The 18,245-nt window shown below is 47.2% G+C and overlaps 2 protein-coding genes across 2 annotated transcripts in view; one reads left to right on the top strand and one right to left on the bottom strand.

Moving 5' to 3' along the window:
* Positions 1-1,486: 1,486 nt before the first annotated feature.
* Positions 1,487-18,245, bottom strand: part of gcgra (glucagon receptor a) — a 32,760-nt gene continuing 16,001 nt past the window's right edge. Inside the window, exons 2-14 of the mRNA XM_086054655.1 lie at positions 12,815-12,989; positions 11,396-11,492; positions 10,897-11,004; positions 10,721-10,815; positions 10,440-10,534; positions 10,187-10,376; positions 9,949-10,108; positions 9,800-9,860; positions 8,408-8,477; positions 7,044-7,132; positions 6,829-6,973; positions 5,673-5,714; positions 1,487-5,602 (exon numbers count right to left, since the gene is read on the bottom strand). Of these exons, the coding sequence (XP_085910781.1) occupies positions 5,276-5,602; positions 5,673-5,714; positions 6,829-6,973; positions 7,044-7,132; positions 8,408-8,477; positions 9,800-9,860; positions 9,949-10,108; positions 10,187-10,376; positions 10,440-10,534; positions 10,721-10,815; positions 10,897-11,004; positions 11,396-11,492; positions 12,815-12,868 (1,533 nt within the window). The 5' untranslated portion in view covers positions 12,869-12,989 and the 3' untranslated portion in view covers positions 1,487-5,275. The remainder of the gene's footprint in view (positions 5,603-5,672; positions 5,715-6,828; positions 6,974-7,043; positions 7,133-8,407; positions 8,478-9,799; positions 9,861-9,948; positions 10,109-10,186; positions 10,377-10,439; positions 10,535-10,720; positions 10,816-10,896; positions 11,005-11,395; positions 11,493-12,814; positions 12,990-18,245) is intronic.
* The window catches only part of iqck (IQ motif containing K), a 33,289-nt gene continuing 30,683 nt past the window's right edge, over positions 15,640-18,245 (top strand). Inside the window, exon 1 of the mRNA XM_086054656.1 lies at positions 15,640-15,847. The gene's annotated coding sequence lies outside the window, so the exon portion shown is untranslated. The remainder of the gene's footprint in view (positions 15,848-18,245) is intronic.

Consider the following 18,245-nt stretch of genomic DNA (forward strand, 5'->3'; position numbering starts at 1 on the left):
AGAAAAAACACCGCGGCTATTATCAGCTGCATTAGCGTCTGACAGTTAAGTGCTCCTCTTGAACATCTTGCGGGTGTTACGCTTTATAACACACTTAATCATCAGAAAATATTCCATTAAAGTGCGTCATTAGAATTCAACTGGGAGGTATAATTATGCTTAAGCATTTTTGTTTTGAAGAAAGGAAAAGTGAAATGAAATCTACCGAGGGCTTGTTTGGGGGGTCTCAACATGACCCAAAACGCCGCAAAAGGAACGGATGGAATGAGACATGCCAGCAAAATGTTCCCCATCTTCCGCATTTCAAATGGACACTGTTAAGCTCAGTTAGTATTGCCGTCTCCAAACTATTTTCCACAGTATTCCCAAATTGAAATCTTTCCCTCCTTCTTCCACATTTCTTGGCCAATTCAAAACATTCCAACTTCAAAATGTTCATCTGACTATGGACATTTTGGGGACTGTTTGGACCGTCTCAATCCCCAATTTTTTTCCAGAGCTATTTTACACATTGACCTCCTTCCTTCTCCTTCCATATTGCTCGAGCAACATTGCACATTTCTGCATTATTCAACGAAGCGTCTGATGTGCTGTACAGCGTCCACACACAATTTGGTTGAAATGAAATCTGAATTTCACTCGTGAAATTCGCCTCCCAGGAACCGAAGCTTGAACTGCTCAGACCAGGTTGAGTTTAGTCATGTCACATTGTGTTCATTTGCATCGGTTCGATTTATATGCGGTACGTGTGTGTGTGTGTGTGTGTGTGTGTGTGTGTGTGTGGCTGCGGTGTGATTGCATTTGAATGGATCGAATTTGACGGGCTCGTATCCGAGCTTGCAGGGGACCTTGACTGTGTGCCATCTTTTGGCTTCTCGGTGCCCTGCATCTTTGTTGACATGAGTTTAGGAGCTTTGTTTGGACAAAAGTAGTACTTTTGTCAGCATCTCGTTGCCAATTGACTATGTTGAAGTGAGTTGAGATTTTTATTTCATTTTATTTTTTCGAAAAAAGTCGTGCTTTGGCAGATGCTCGGTGCCAAGGAGTTATGCTGACGTGAGTTGAGGAGCGTTGTTTAGACAAAAGTAGTACTTTGGCAGCATGATGCGGTACCAGGGAATTATGTTTACATTCGCGAGTTGAGGAACTTTGTTTGGAGAGATTTGATGTCATTTATCAGGTCATGGATGGATCGACTGAAGACAGCCTTTCATTTATTTCGAGCTCGCTCAATTTTGAAAGTCTTCCGAGGGCCGCACGAAAACAAATGTTGATTTTTGAAGCAATCTTGTGAGCAATCGCGGGTTGCAGAAAATGTTTTGGGGCTTTTCCCAGCAGCTCCTCGGGGGGATTTGTTCTCTTTGGGATCGTATCGGGCCAAAGGTTGCGCCCTGCACCATCAGGAGCCCAAAATTCATCGACGACATACACGCTATTCGTCGTGCGCTTTCTTTCGCATCCAAACAAAAAGACCCGGCTGAAAAAATAACATTTGACACTGGGATTTTATTCTTCTTCCACCATTTCGGACACGATATATACACACTCGCACGCGCGCACGCACACCGTATAGTGATCAACTGTTTCCACAAAAGCACTCACACCAAATACACCTTGAAGAGAAACATTTGAGAGTCATTTGCGAGAATACATTCAGAGAGTAGAACCACTTTGAAAAAAGGTCAAGTGACCCCCACAAGAACAACATCCAGGTCACAGCTTATTGATCCATCTGCAAGTAAAGGACACATTGACCCCACTGACGATATGTCCATCTGTCAATGCTTGCTGACTCAACAGGTCAAAAGGCAACGCAGTGCCTTCGTGCGGCAGCGTCGTCAATATGATCAATACTGTTCGCGGCCGGCCGGCTTCCAATCGCAGGCCGCAAGGAGCTGATCTGCCACCTTGTAATACTGACTTTGTCCACATGAGCGCACAGCAGCAAGCCACTCCCAAAAAAAAAAAAAAAACAACAACAACAACAACGGCCAGTCGGAACAAAACACGTGTGTGACGGTACGCGCGCCACCCGGATGCTTCATTAGGTACGCGGATGGAATATTTCACAAATTGCGCCTTGGAGCGAGACGGTGCGGGCCGGTGTACCTAATGAAGTGGGTGCTGAACGCGCCAAACGCAACACTTTGCAAGCACACAAAAACAAAACGTACCAAAATGTTGGATTTTTTATTTATTTTTTTCCCCACCTCCTTTGTTTCTCGAGCTTTGTTCGCAAGTGTCCGCGGCCCCTGAGGAGAAAGTGAGGCCGCGCGCATGCTGTTGTGTTTTTCGTAACCCTTTTGTGACCAGGAGCCGGTCCCGCCCGTCGCGTCCTTTTGGCTCCGACGGCGAGTCGGGTCACGACGCGGCCGCCAAAATGTGCTGCGACGGCCTGAACTTTAGCCAAACAAGGCCTGAAGGCGGCGCGCGTGACGCCGTCGACTGAGTCCGAACACACGCGACTCGGGCGACCGTGCTCGCGCCGCATGGACAAAAGTATTTAGCAATAAATAATCAAGCGGCCACTCCATCCATCCGTTTTGGAGAGCGCTTTTTGCGTTACTCTGGTGGAGGGTGACAGAGGCATTTATTTGTCTGAAAAGGATGACAAAACGGGCAACAAATGGGGCACGGTGTTTATTCGAGGGAGGCGTTGGTCTTAAATGGATGACACGCCCTGCAACTCATTGGGCATGTTGTCTCTTTGAGCGAGGTGTCTTTTTGTCCTAAGCGGAGAACACAACTAATTGATGACTGATTGGGGCACAGCATCTATTTGAAGAGGAGCTATTTATTTGTCTCAAGCAATTGACACACCTGGCGACTATTTGGGGCAGGAGGTTCATTTGTCTCGAGGGGACGCTGAACCAGGCAACCAGGAATTTACTGCATGGGCGTGTTTATTTTTCTTAAGTAGACAACGCACCCGGCGGCTTAATTGGATCATGGTCTCGATTTGAGGGAGGTGTATATTTATCTTAATTGCGTTAAGACTAACTGGGGGACTAATTGGGCATGTCTATTTGAGGGATGCTTTCATTTGTCCTAAACGAATGACACACTTGGTGTCTAATCGTGGCACTGTGTTTGTCTTACATGGACGACGCACCGGGCAACTAATTGGGGCATGGCAATGACTTGAGGGAGGCATTGTTTTTGTCCCTCACGGTGACTTTTTGGAGCAAGGTGTTTATTTTAGGGAGGCGTTTACGTGTCTTAAATGCATGACACATCCTGTAGTGATTTGGTCCATGTTGTCTTTTTGAGGGAGGCGTTGATAAAAAAAAAAAAAAAAAAAAGCCTTTAGCTCTTCGCTAATGTACAATATAAATAAAGCTGCCTGCCTTGCCTTAAGACGATGACAAACCAGGGGACCAATTACGCATGTCGTTTATTTGAGGGACGGTCAGAGTTTTGTAACCCTAGTGGGAACATTTTAGGGAAGGCCCCTTTGTTTTGTAGCACACGAGGACACGGCAACACCAACTTTTGCGCTAAAGTTGAACGGTGCTCGGTGCAAACATCACAGTCAAGTCTCCCCATACTTCAGTCCGCATGGTCTGCATGCACAGGAGCCGCATTTAGCGACAGAAGCACTTTGAAGGCTGCAGAAGCAATTAGGCGTTATTTATAATTCATCCCATAGCCTCCCTTGACCTCTTTCGGGGAGGGGGGGGGGGGGGTCTGGCGGGGTCTTGTACATGTAAACCAGGAATGACCTGGCCAGAGCAGCTGCCACTTTCCCATGAACACGACGCGCTGGCACAATGTCAGCAGAGCCCAAATCAGCACAGGACAATATACTGTACTGGCTCTCTTGCAAACCTCCGGCAAGCTTTGCAGGATTGCACCAAAACGACCTGCTGTGGATTCACTTCATTTCTCAATGAATGAATGCGCCGATCACAATGATCACATTAGCATTCTCATCAAACAAGCTGTACAAAAAGTCAAGCCCATTTTCTGGTCGCGTCACACGTTTGACATTACAATGTCAGCATTCCTCATTTGAATAGCCGCCTTGGAGAATTTTACGTTCTCGGGGGTGACAGGGCATCCATCGATTCTTATAAATGCAATGTTTTCAACCCCTCGCCCCCCAATTAGTGAGCCTATGCAGTCAAGGCAACTCTGAAACACCATGTCAAGCCAATTTTCTGGTTGCGTCGCAATGCTAGGCGGCAACAAGTTAGCATTTGTAATTATGACGGATGTTTTTGAGGAATTTACATTCCTGGGAGGTTTTACACATCTAGTACTAGATGCATTAGATGAAGAGTGTCAGTGGATCCTTAAAAAGTATTTCCAGTCATTTCCTGGTTGCCTCACACCTTTGACATTGCAACGCCAGGTAGCTACGTGTTAGCATTCGCAATTTTAACACGTTTTTGAGGATTTTCGATTCTAAGGAGGTTTAATATTTGTAGCATTACACAGGGCAGGGAGTCAGCAAATCCTTAAAAACTCATTTTGGGAATGATCCTTGCCCCCGGAAAACCACATCAAGCCAATTTTGTGGTTGCACCACACACTTGACAGACATCGCAATGCTAGCTGGGTACATGTTAGTGTTCCTAATTTTAAGAGAGGTTTTTGCGTTCTTAGGCGATTTAACATTGCTGGTGTTGGATTGGGTGTCCATGGATCCTTAAAAAAATGATTTTGAATATCAGCTGAGCCTGCATTTTTAGCATTTTTGCGGCTTTTACAAGTGTGAGCGGTTTAAGGAATCTGTTGTTTGAGTCTGTGGAGCCTCAGAAATAATTTCCTCGATCGCCCTTTTGCTTGAAACGTACTTTAAAGGACTTCAAAGACGCTCATCATTGAGTCCGCATCGGCCACCTTTTGTGTTCACACTTACTGAAGGAGAGGTCTTAAATTTGATCAAAGCGGCCCTAAGTAAGACTTTGGCCTGGTACCCTGGTTAGGTGATATACAGTAAGTCAAAGCATAACACTTACTAGCCCCCTAGCGTGTTAGCCCCCATATTAGCATTTTTGTGACGGCAAGTCTGCATTTGAAGGACTCTTCAAATCAGGGCCTTGGCGGAGCTCCGCGCTCGAGTAAGTGCCACTCTGCAGGCTTCAATCAAGTCTCTTTCTTTTTTTGAACAGAGTTGCAGTGTGAGGTTTCAGCGTTGTTGTCGTGGTGGTGATATTATTTTACATGGCTCATCTGCCTTGAGATACGCCCACACGCACGGACCACCTCAGAGCGGCGCGCAGCGCTCAGCGTGCGCGCGTAGGATCAAGAGAGCGCGCTTCGATTCAAGTCAGTGGCGGCTCTCGGCGCGCTCGCTCTTGGCCTTGTCCACAAGGCCCGTGTCCTCCACCGGGGTGCAGTTAGTGAGCGCGGCCTCGCGCCGGCCCGCCGCCGCCGCCTCGCTGTCGGCCACGAGGACGTGGCACTCCTCGGGGCCGCCGACGGGCGCGGGCGGCTTGGCGCAGCCGTCGGCGAGCCGGGCCGGCCGCTGGGAGACGTGGTGGAGCAGGCTGGCCGTCTTGGTGTTGGGCGTGTTGCTGTACGTGTGGCGGTATTCCTCCTCGATGTTGCGGCCCAGCTTCCAGCGCTTCCACTTCTTCAGGACCTCCGACTGAACCTGCGGACACGCGCGTTACGGAGGGTGCCAAAAAAGGGCACGGGCGGAGGACGAAACGGTGCCAACTCACTTCTTTGTTGACGAAGCAGTACAAAATGGCCACCAGGAGACCCTGGAGAGACAACGTGGACAACTCTTCAATTCGTTCATCATTGTGAAAGGTTGAGTTTAGAGCCATCGCGTCACATCCGCTTCTACCACACAGAGTCTGAATTTTGGCCCGTTTTACTGCCGCATCCCCCCGCTTAGCTAGGCGGCCGGCGATGATCAAAGTGAGGCAGTGTTTTCTTTCTGCTCTCAAACTCCCCTTGGATAAAAGTGGTCTCCTCACTGTTGAGGTAAGAGCATCATTGTTGTCGTTTGTTTGCTGTCCGGCTCCAAGCGATGCCTTCAATGTGCCGTGGTTTGTTCCGCTCATTCATGAGTGTGTCCCTTGCATCGTAGAAATATCAGTCAAGGTCTTCTGGCTAGACCTGATCCACTTTGGAGTTTGCCATTCTCTCCGGCAGCCTCATTTTGCCGTCCGTGTCACGCTGATCGCGCCGAGATATCGACCCCCGCCCACCCCCCGCCTCCTCCCTTGCCGCGATCGCGACATCTTTGCCTCGGTGGCCAAACGGTCAACGGTAATGTGACAACATGACAGAGCCGGTTAGCGGCGCATTATGTTCATGTAATCCCCGCTGACAGGCTGAGTCATCAGTGAAAGCTGCGCTCGCTCGTCTCAGCGGGGAAGACGAAGCGCTTACAGCGGGAACAAACGGCGCGATTGCCATTAGACGACGCGGCGCGCGGCCGTCGGCTTCGTCCAAGACAGACTCCAGTGGTGCATTTGTTGGCCGAGTACTTTGGGGAACGCGACGTCATCAAGCAGTCAATGTTTTTTAATCCTCGTACTAGACTTTCCTCGAGGACGACCACTTCGATGTCACAACGTTATTCCCGCATTGGAATGAGGGAATTTCGTGGTCACTATGGAAGTATTCCCGTGTCAAGATACTGTGCGGGAAGTTTGTTCCTTTGGGGGACGCTGATACCGGTGAATTTTGCTGCAGACAGAATCATTTTTTCATTGGAATGGATGCATTTTTCCCGATCGATTACATGCCACGAAAGGTGGAAAGATGCGAAATGTGGCAAGACAAGAAATACAAGTGTGTTCTCTGCGAACGTTGCGCTTCCGCCCGGAAGCCGCGCGGCGCGGCGTGGCGCGGCGCGGCGCGTACCTGGAACGAGGAGAAGAAAAGGTCAATGATCAGCTTGGTAAGACGCAGACCGATGGTGGTCTCGGTGGCCTCGTCCGTGACGTAAATGAAGACCACCTGATGGATGCCCAGCAGAGGGATGAGGGTGAGAGTCGACTTGGCCAACCTGCCGCGGGAGCACAAGACGCTCGTGGTGATGCCAAATGCTCCCAAGCGCTTCTCTCATTGACGCTCACCTGAACTTGTAGTCCGTGTATCTCATCTGATGCGCTCTCAGTTTGGACACCAGAATTTTGATGATGTGGATGAAGATCAGGAAGTTGATCTGCAAGGCCCAAAGAGGAACACAAGGTTCATTCTACGTACACTTTGCCATCTTTATGGGAGCGTATTCTTGTTGAAGACAGTCGTTTCCTGTTTGACACCGAATCGTTTTGTCGTCCGTATGACGGAATTTTCTCATGGCTGAACTAAAGAATTCTCAACATTGCGCCGCAATATTTGGAGCCGTTTTCAACTGAATTCTCCAAATAGTGAAAAAGAATAAATACCGGGCTGTCGGTTCACAGCGGCTTCAAAAACAAGTGCCATTTCCACAAGCAGCGTGTGTCCTCTAATCACTTGCGATGTGACCTTTTCACTGCCTTGACTAACTTGTTAGCGACACTAATCGTTAGCATTAACACAAAAGCATGACTCAGGCCACACAGTTTCAGTGTACTCCGACCGACCGACAATGCGGCCCAAGGTGAATTATTTCACCGTAACAACATAAGGCGGCCGCTCGTTCCCTGCTCATCAGAAGAAAGTGTATCGGTGGATCGGGATTCTTTTCATCATGCAGCTTGAGCGCAGTAGGCCTGGGATGAAAAGGGAAGCACCAAAGCGGGAACCGAGCCCGCTGGTCGCCGCGACAACGCAAACACAGGAATTCCTGCGAGGTACAGCCCACTTAACCAGACGATGAATGCGTGGAAAATAGTGGAGCGGGGCGGGGGGGGGCGTTGTGACGGGCCTGACAGGACAGCCAAGACAAATTATATAAACGCCCGCAGATGACCTTTGAGGAGCAACTCCGAGCAAAGGTGTGCTCCTGGTCTGCTTTGGAGGAAGTTGAAGGAATCCTCATCAGGATTTTACACCGGAAATGTTCGAAATCTACTTTTTGGATATCTTTTCCAGCATGATTCTTGAACGGGAGTACCTCGTTGATATGAGATCATGTCCCCGTCAATATGGCTGAATGTCTTTGTGGAGATGGGAAAATGCAGTGCCTTGCAAAAGTATTAGCCCCTCCCTGTACTTTACTATCTGTTTCAAACCTGAAATGTGGCAAAAGGTCCAAAAACTCAAGGGGGGCTAACACTTTTGCAAAGCGCTGTACATAGACGTGAATTTCCTTGTCGCCGTGAGTGAATGAACTCGTCATGGAATGAAATTGTCAATATGCGTGATTTTGGACTAAAATGAAACCATCCCAAAAATCTCGATATAAAACAAAAAAATAGCTTCCAGCGGTATGACTTTGAGCTTGTTTGACTTTGGAGGTTCCTCGGTCTTTCCTTGTAATGGTGCGGTAAGTCAGTAAGCGTAGAATTACCACAACTGCCACCAGTATGGGCGAACGTATGATCCACCAGTAGTTCATGTTTACATTCTGGCCCCAGCACCTGTAAAAGAGCCACAGCACGATCAACACCCGGCGTTTACTTTCGGGCCGCTTGCGTAACAAAGCGGCGGCCCAAATGTTGACACGAAATATTCATGAGGTGCGAGCCGCCTGCAAAAAGTGCTTAGCCATAATTCCCATATTTGGCTGCTCATAACAGAGCGTGTGCGGTGCGCTTTGTGTGGTGGAGTGAGCGCACTAATGAGCTGTTAGATTTAGTGTCAACATCGGCCGTGTTTGGGAGCAAGACGATCTGCCGACAGTTGATCTTGGGCAGGCAACACTGGAAATGTCTTTTTTACCCAGGGCTATAAACTTTACTAGGTGTCATATATATCCTGTTCTTTATTTGTTGTTACTCACTTTTGCCTTTGTTCTTATTCACTCTGCCGCGTCCCGCTGTGTGCTGCTTGAACATTTGTGAAAGGCTTATCTGAGCTCCTCTTTTCCCATTTATTGCCTCCGCCAAGTATTCAGAGGATTGAACATCTTTCGGCAAACTCGATATGGTACAACAGTTATGGTTGTTCTCAGTTTGCCGTAATGCACGTTAGCTTCATTTCGCCTGGTTGAGTTAGCAGCTGCACTGTTTCAATTTTATTCCGTAACGACTCCTTTATCTTACAATTATTTTAACATGCTTGGTTCTTATCTCGTGCTAGCCGTCATTTATGGTAGCTGCGGTTGTTTTGGCGTCGTGTAGCTCAGCTTGTATTAACGTAACTTTGTTTGCTTTACCGTCTGCGAGTTCATCTTTTCTTACGTAAGCGTACTTTGGTTAGCTGCACTGTTTCTATTCCAATCAAAACTATTCGGTTAGCTGAGTAGTTTAACTTTGCGTAGCATAGTTAGCTTAGCTTGGAGTGGCTTATTCATTTCATTTGGATTGTTTTAGCTTTTGCTTGGCCTGGCAAGGTGTTGTCTCGTAGCTCAGATGTTCTTACTTTAGTTTATCGTAGTGCACTCATTCTATTTTATTTCAAATGATTTGTGTAGCTTAGTTTTACTGATCTTAGCATAGTTAGTTTATCTCGGTGCCATCTCAATTAACTTCATCGATTCTAGTTTGATTGTTGTATCTTGGTGACGTTTAGTTACTCTTAACTACATTTGGTTAGCTTCGTTTTGAAAGGCTCTTAGTGTATTAGGGTAAGCCTCACTTTATCTGCTGGTGAAATGAATTTATCCTTTTTTATCTCACGTTTGCCCTTGCTTTAGTTTGTTTTTTTTTCCTTGATACAAATCTATTTTGTGACCTTGGTTTTTACCTTGAGGGGACAATGAAACAAAAGGCAATGTGAAAACAACAACGCCGAAACTTACTCGTGATTCTCATACAGGTATTTCGCAATCACCCAGGGAACAAGGAATAATAACGGCGTACCTGAGAAGGAATGCATATGCTTGTCATGATGAGCACGAGTGTGCGTCCGTCTTCTTTGGCGAGCGGCGGCCGCGCGGGTGCAACTCACCCCAGCCGATGCACAGGTAGATCTGGAAGTAGTTCCTCTCTGTAAAGACGGTGATGACCAGCAGGTTGTGCAGGTAGATGCCTTCCACCAGGAGCCAGTAGCTGTTGGCCAAGATGCTGTACTGCATCATCACCGCCGCCACGCGACAGCTGACGGTTATCTGCCGGGCCAGAGTGGGTGTTGAAAGCGCGGCCGAGCGATACCCAAAGAGTCTGCCGGATCGGGTCCACGGGCAGACCTCGTTGTTGAGCAGCAGGTCGACGGGCGGCACGGAGGCCCGGGAGAAGGCCTGCTCCTGCTCGCGGCTCAGGTCCTGCGAGGTGATGTTGGCCTCCATCAGCGCATCTTTGATCAGGATGGACAACGCTCGCAGGATGAACGAGGCAAACAGGTTCATGTGAATGTTATTCCTCATGCAGTGCAGCTTCCTGTTGGACGACGGGGCACGTCATCGCACCTTGGCGGCGGCGTTTTGCGCCATTTACTCTTACCTGAAGAATATGAGGATGCTTAGAGCCAACACCAGAGCCACCAGCGATAGGGAATATCCCACCGTGTACATGATGCGGATGTGGCCGTAGTACTGCTGCAAACACACACCAAACGCGCGTGTTTGTAAAGTGTGCTCTTTTTTTTGTTGTTGTGCTTTTCCGGATGGGTTTTGAGCGCGATTTGGACAGATGGAAGGGACTTTGCGTCTGACCGCATAGCTTTGGTTTCGGAGGGATTCAAATGATGCGAGTGGTGGACGGGCTGTATGGCTTCCCCTGACCTGACTGGGGCCATTGGAGTCACACTCGCTGGTGTTCTTCATGGTTAGCCACTGGCCGCTAGCGTCGCACTCCTGGTACACCAGACCGTGCTGAACTGCGCTCCCACAAACACAAACTTGCTTAACTTCAAAAGTGTTCCACGCCAGTAGTCGGATGAGATGAGCGGTAATCATACCTTTCTGGTACCAGGGCAGATACCACGGACACGAGACGCTGACCGTGGTGTTGGGCAGTCCGTCGGGCCAACAGGCGTACTTGTCAAAGGTTCTGTTGCACACAAGCACTGCGGGTAATAATAACAAAGAAGCGACGGAGCTGAGACCAGGATGCATCGGGCTTTCATCTTGACATGAAGCTGAAAGCCTTCCACCGGTCGGCGTGTGCTTATGAGCGCTTTCATCTCCGCTCGGCCGGTTCATCTCGCCTCTGTCGTTCAACGCGACCTTCGACTTCCCGGTTGCCTCAATGGAACTGGCAACGATTTGCTCCGGTGTAGTGAAATGCGATGGAACAAAAATGGGAGGGGACGACGTTGACCTGGGCATTTGACACCTTTGGAGGTTATATCAGAGTCGACACCGCCCGCGTGGCCACTTTGACTTTGGCTCCTTATTTGACTTGTAAGTGAAGGTCAGTGTTTGTCAAGTGCGATATTTGGCCGTCATTGAGCTCACCGGTGCTCGGCGGGGCGACGCTGTTGTTGCGCTCGCACTCGTCCATGTACGACTTCCAGCTCTCGTGCAGCTGATCCATGGTGACGGCGGGGGACATCTAAAGTGGCGCAGGGGGGGGGGGGGGGGGGTTCAAGTCAAGTCAAGTCATGAGCGCATAGGCCATATGATAGATACAAGCTTTGTGCATTTCAGGCTTTTATTGCTGCCGCGTAGTCACCGGGCGCGAAAGAAGCACGATAAGGATGTGAGACTGACACAAGGCATGACAAAACGCGCATGTAAAAGTGTATATATAGTACACGTGTGTTATGCTGTGACATAATCGGTGAGGGTGACACACACTGTGATGTGTGGGGGCGGGGGGGCGTACCGGGTGACATTACGCACACGCAGCTAACAAAACATGACAGTTTGTTTAGACGAGCACGTCGTCTCGTCGCTCTGGATTGTCTCAGAGGGCAACGGAGGTGACCAAGAAATACGCATGACTCGCATGGAAAAATTAGGAATGAATCTCTGGAGAGTTTTTCACTCACTAGAGACCCCTGCCAAGGTGAAATCATCCTGATATTGAACGACACTTTTTCACACACGTATTTATACTCTATATATTAGGGCTGTCAAAGTGAAAGCGTTAACTTTGGAGACTAATATGCATTTTCCAAAAAATGAACTCCATTTTATTGACTTCCTGTGGCAGCTGACCTCACCGCTCTTTTTGCAGCCAAACTGGGAGGAGAGTCACTGTCGCGGGGACAGACTTTCACGTAGTTTTACTTGAAAAAGTGGCTCGACGGCTCGTTGGAGAAATCCCAAATAATAATAATAATAATAACGTGCACTTTGCAATGTCAAATTCAAATACCATATTAGTTGTACGTCTTTGGCGTATCGTTCAACATTGGCGAGAAAAGAATCGTATTCAAGGATCAAAGAAAGCTATTTCACGACAGTCTTTCATTAGAATTTTTTTTCACACATTAATTCCAAGATTTGACACAAGTAAATATCTGTCACAAGCTCCGTAGGAAATTGTAATTGAAAAATGCAATTAAAATGTGGGCATTAGTTTAAAAAATATAACCGCTTGACAGCACCAATATATGTTTCGAATTGAATTTTTACTGAATGAAGTTACATTTTGAAAATTTGACATAATGATATTTTCTTTTACAAAAACGATTGAGGTGCATCGCGTTAGCTACCAAACAAGCACCTATGACCATATATGGCTAAGTACGAATGGCGAATTATTCGAAACGGCTCACAGTGTGACGCAATGTGCTTGTACACCATTGCAAACAACAAGCACAATAATAAACATTGTTGAAATCAATGTCATCGTCTTTTCTACATTTTGGCTTTGACTCCATTGATTAACGTGCGGGCGTCGGTTGTGTTTACGTGTCGAGGACCAACCTGGATGCTGTCGGAGACGAGGAGCATTGCCAAAAGCACCAAGAGCCGCGACATGCCTTTGTCAGTGAGGGGCGGGTGCGGGCCGGGCCGGGCTGGGGAGAGGCAATTCTGCCGGATGTGGATGCTTTCACCTCATTGGGGGTAGGAGGGGGCTTATCTGGGCCGGCCACACTACCTGGAGAACGCACGCGCGCGCACACGCACGCACGCACACCCACACACCCCCACACACACACACCCCCCCACACACACACACACACACACAGATTGCCAATGTCACGTAACACATGAGCCAAAAGAGGAAACAGTCAGGGTGGTGTCGTCACATCGCAAGGTGTGGGCCCGGCCCGGCCCGTTCCATTTCCATCCTGGTGACTCACTCACAGGTTGCTTGGTCACAAGTCACAAGGCCTGGTTTCACTCACCTTTTGCACCGGAGAGCTTCAGCGTGAAGCAGGAGAACGGGACGAAATCTGAAACGTTTCTGCAAAAAACACCTTGACCGTGGAAACATTTTTGGCTAAAACGTTTCAAATTTCATTCGGTTCTGGTCTTTGCGGGCTGACGCGGAGGACAGATGTATGGGGCCAAGAAACGTTTTTTTTCTTTCGCCCTCTCCTCAGCTGCGTTTTTGTCTGAACGTTCCAAACAAAGGCATGAAAATGTAAATGTCCGACGGCATGGGAGCGGGACCTCAGATAGCATCTGAAGCAAAGAGGAATGCTTTCCTAATGGCCTGTACAGTGCAATGACCTACAGGAAGCATTAGCTGATTACCTCGGGCGCCGACAGGCATCACATCAACTCGGGTCGCCACATCACGCTCATGTATGTGCACTATGAAGTTTACAGGGGATGAGTTTGGCTTTTTCTCGGGCTTTTCTTTTGACCCTAGTCCGGAAGAAGGAGCAGCCTCATCAAAACAACGCGGGAATAGAAGATGCATCTTAAAACGTCTTTCTGCATTGAAATGAATGGAAATGCCATTCATCTGGTCCACCCCCACCCAAAAAATGACAAACATGTTGTTGTTGGGTTTTTTTTAAACAAAAAGGGCACTCTATCGTATTCTATCAGAAGGAGAATGTAAAGAAGCGAGAACTTGTGCATCATGCCAATGTGCATTGTGCTGATGACAAGAGACAGAATAGGACTGTCACAACTAAATTACAATAATATTAGTCGGTTTCCTCAGAGGATAAAGAATACGTGCCTGTGAGTGTCGTATGCTCTGTCCGCATGCTTTGCTACTGATGCTACTGTGACACTGGTGCTAGTCATTAGCCTGTCTATTACATTGTGCATTGTGTGCTAGCATCAAGCTTAGTGGACTTTTGTAAGGCAAATTGGTGTGGTTCGGTTAACTTTGCAAATGGTAGACACCACCTACATGTCGGGGAGGAGCTAAATTAGCTCGGGTTGATAGTGGAGATGAGGAGGGTCTTTGTTGCATATACTTCAGAGGCCTTTTTTAAAATCGATGATTTGGGCCAATAGTTTGTCATATATAAAAGGCAATTCTAAACTTTTGGTGGGAGGGGCCAATTACACACTGTTTTAAGCTATTCACAGTCGTGCTGATTACTGTACCTTATACAGGAAAGGGAAAAGCCCATTCTCCAAACACTACTCACTCGTTTTAAATATATAATTTGTCCAAAATGTCTTCAACGGAGGAGTGTAGCCCAGCATCTCAATGAGATAAAAACCGTGTCTCGATAGTAGCGTCGTTCTGACTATCCCACTCACCTCACTCACTCACTCCCTTCTCTCCCCTGACAAACACAAGCAGCTTTGCGAAGCACCGCGACGGCCTGGTTCTGTTCTTCTGCCAGTTGGAGGACAATACTTAACAGGCGGCAGGGCGGGAGATGCCCCGTGACCCCAATACTGTGCTGGTAGCTGCAGCTCTGCCGCACTCGTCTGCTTGTGACGTGGATGTTCGAGGCCGCGTGAGCTCCGTGAGGCCCATTAAGTATTCATCGCTTTTCCTTTGTGTGTATGAAATATTCATATTCGGTGCCACTCAGAAATACGGCGATTAATATGAGATGGGGGGGGGGAATGAAGATATTCGGAACAATGTACTGTATATCGCAGATTCAGCATCACTAATTACCTTTACTTGAGGCGGGAGCAGATGAAGATGGATAAAGACAAAGCCATGATGATTAATCCTGCATGCTGGAGATGTGCAGATGTGCCATGTACACTATACAGTATATGATACGTCTGCTCAGATATGAGCGCAGGAAGCAAGGCAGTCGTTGGTGAGGGCTGGAGTCCAGCAAGCAGCATAATTACGCTGTTGCGATACTGTATCATGTTGGAGCGGCTTCTCTTTCTCAGTAACAAGCAGACGACAACCACCGCCATTAGGTTATTGCAATTAAACAATCGCATACTTTGTACACTTAGCCTGTGCTAAAATCATTTCAGTTTACACTTGAAATCATTCAAATATGAGTGCACATGTAACCTGGTCTGATGCTGAATTAAAAGTGCTTTTTTCCCATGTGGTAAAAAAAAAGCCAAGTAAATTGTTATTCTAGGTATTCATTTGATGTAAACGTTACGGTTTTTGACACACTTTCCGCTGTCTTTAAATCAACATACTATACCAGCGTCTCTTGTAGGCGTGGGCAATCTTTTGTGCTCAAGCACCACGTTTGATTTTTGAAAATTAACAAACAGATGCGCGATGAGAAAGAAATCATTTGAATGCTACAATAAGTCATTCTGTTTGTCTATATAATGAATTCAATTCGAATGAATTACCTATATCCAGATTGGTCCTTTTACGACGTATGACATCACATTTCACAGCCAATCGCAGCCCAAAGTCGATTGCGAGCGCTAACGGCGTGTGTGCGTTCCCGCGTTGGCTAATTCCAAGTTTTGCTGCGTTGTAGAGTGAAAATAACCAAATGGATCCGGTGGAAAACCAGTCGTTGCATTTTCTGAATAAACGCTGAGCAATTCGGCTCGAGTGTTTTCACACTGCGGTTGAAGTTTCTTCAGAAGACATTCAAGGTAAGACTGATGGTTGTTGCCTGTGGCTGTGATGGGTTTTGGCGTTTTTAGCTGCTGCTTTGGTTCGTGTGTTTTTGAAGACCTCATGTTGTTGCCGATTGAAAAGGTAGCTGTCTAGCTGTCCTTAGAGGTGATATTTGTCGAGGTAGCATGTTGGGTCGTCAAGTTTAGTGTTGGTTTCTGACGATGGTCGGGACTTAATTAAGTTTTGACGTTTTGTATCCAATTAGGCTCTTTGTTGATTTTTTTTGACAGTGTTTTAGCACTGTCTATGTGGTTAATATCGGCGTTCATGCTATGCCTTGATGCTTTCCTCTTTAAAAACTCAAAACATTTGCCAGAATGTCAAGTGAGGCTGACGTTGAACATCCGGGCACTCTGTGACGTCAGCGAACTAAATGATTAGCTGCCATCTTGACATTGGGCAAAACTGCGTTTGGGCAGTGGGCAATTCCAGTTTGTTTGTCAAGAAACGGGACAATTATCGTTAACATTTTTTAGTGATTTATGGAATTCACAATTGCTGCTTATGTGCACTGCTTCCACTGACAACATGGCTGCAAGCAGAGAGGAGATAGTTTCCAAAAGCACAGTCAGTGTTGTGCCTTTTTCCCTGCAAACAAACTTTTCCGAGCCATTCATTTTCACGATGTTTAGTTTGCCTTGGACTGTTTCAGTGATGAACAATCAACAAAATTGGTGCCATTTATACTGGATTGGTTCCCTTTGCTTGAAAACAGGCAATTTGTTTGAATGATGTTTGTGCGACACTCACAATCGAATGAGGAAAATTTGCTGAATAAGCACAAGAGTACACAAGATATTGAAGTGCATGTCCGACAATTCGCGTTAACACTTGCTATTGTTTTGTTGGAGGGTACTTCATTCATTCACATGTTTGCGCAGACAAATGGAACGATACGACACTGTGTGCGTTTGAAGGAGATCAACGGGGATTACAATCGAGCCTCTTCACCAACATAATAACTGTTCTGCTGCAAAAAACGAATTGAATAGTCTATGAGTAATAATGTTTTGTTTTCCTGTGTAGCCTGAACAGATTTTCATTAAATTAATGACCCCGAAAGCAAACCGCAGGCCAACCCTTGTCAAGTGCACACACAAAGGCCTTGTATTTTTTCCAAAACATTTTTAACATGATCTGAGATCATGCACATGCAAGCTCAAACGCTTCGGGCTGAAGATGTTACATTGAGGACGACAGTATCCTGCCCGATATCGGATAATGGGCTGGAGGGGAGTTTGAAGCGTCACGTCACTTCCCGCTATGCAACTTGGCTCTCCGCTAGCTAGGCAGGACATCACATAAATCGCGCATAAATCTGCTCCGAGCTAGCGTTCGGCTAACACACAGTGTAAGTAGCTATAGAAGGTTATGTTCTCTCAAAATTTTGGTCAACTCCCCAAGAGCAAGCTGTTGATTTAAATGACAGAAGTTACCCCCCCCCCCCCCCCCCCCCCCAAAAAAAAATCATCCTGACAAATAAAATTGATTTTGACTTTACGCCGTTTCCTGGTAAATTCATAGAAAGAGCAGCAACATCCACTTCACCGTCTGATGAGCGCTAAACACTCGTGTTGTGTCACATTGACGCGATGCAGGACGCGAGTGTTTGTGAGCCGTGGCTTTCCTGTTGTTGTATAGGCGCGTCGCTGACAAGCACGTAACCTTCGCCACCACGGTCATGGCCTAATTTGGTCACTCTGGGTTGTCAGATGGATCATGAAGGAGCAGGACTTTGACTCAGTGCGTCTGCTCTGCCCTGTTTGCAACATATGTCACAACTACTATTTAGTTGGAGGGCCTCCGTTGTTGTGCCGGGCCTCCAACTTCACGTCCCTTTTAGAACGTTTACACGGACAAGATAAGGACTTTCAATGTCATCGATTAGACAGAAGGCTCACTCTCCGATTTTGGAACATATCCGTCAGAAATGGCCAAACCGTGTTCAAAGTCCAAATCTTTGTGCTTGTTTTGTTCTTTTTTTTTTACAGCTCGGACGGTCACTTTTTAGCCATTAGAGCGGTGCTTTGCAAACTTTTTCCAAAGTGCCACTTCAAAATGTATTTAGCTCTGCAAGTACCACTATCATGAGCGTGGGGATCCTCAAAAAGATGGGATGATGGGACATTGTGATTTCCTGGCAATGCTGTATAGTCTGTAATAATCATTTGTTTTACTGCGAGGGTAAGAAAGCCAAACTCAAACAAACCTTGTTCAAATGTACACGCGATGTTGTCTCCATCAAAAAGCCGATTGATTTTCAAGCCTATCTCAATTCCGAGGTCTGCGCTAGCGGGGTCAAAGGTAGCGGAAGATTGTTGGGCACGTGATCGCGGTCAAGCCAAAACGCGGCACGAATGCAAGCACAACTAC

Source organism: Filicampus tigris, chromosome 16 (assembly GCF_054856515.1).
Source record: "Filicampus tigris isolate MCC_2025a chromosome 16, RoL_Ftig_1.0, whole genome shotgun sequence".
NCBI lineage: Eukaryota > Metazoa > Chordata > Actinopteri > Syngnathiformes > Syngnathidae > Filicampus > Filicampus tigris.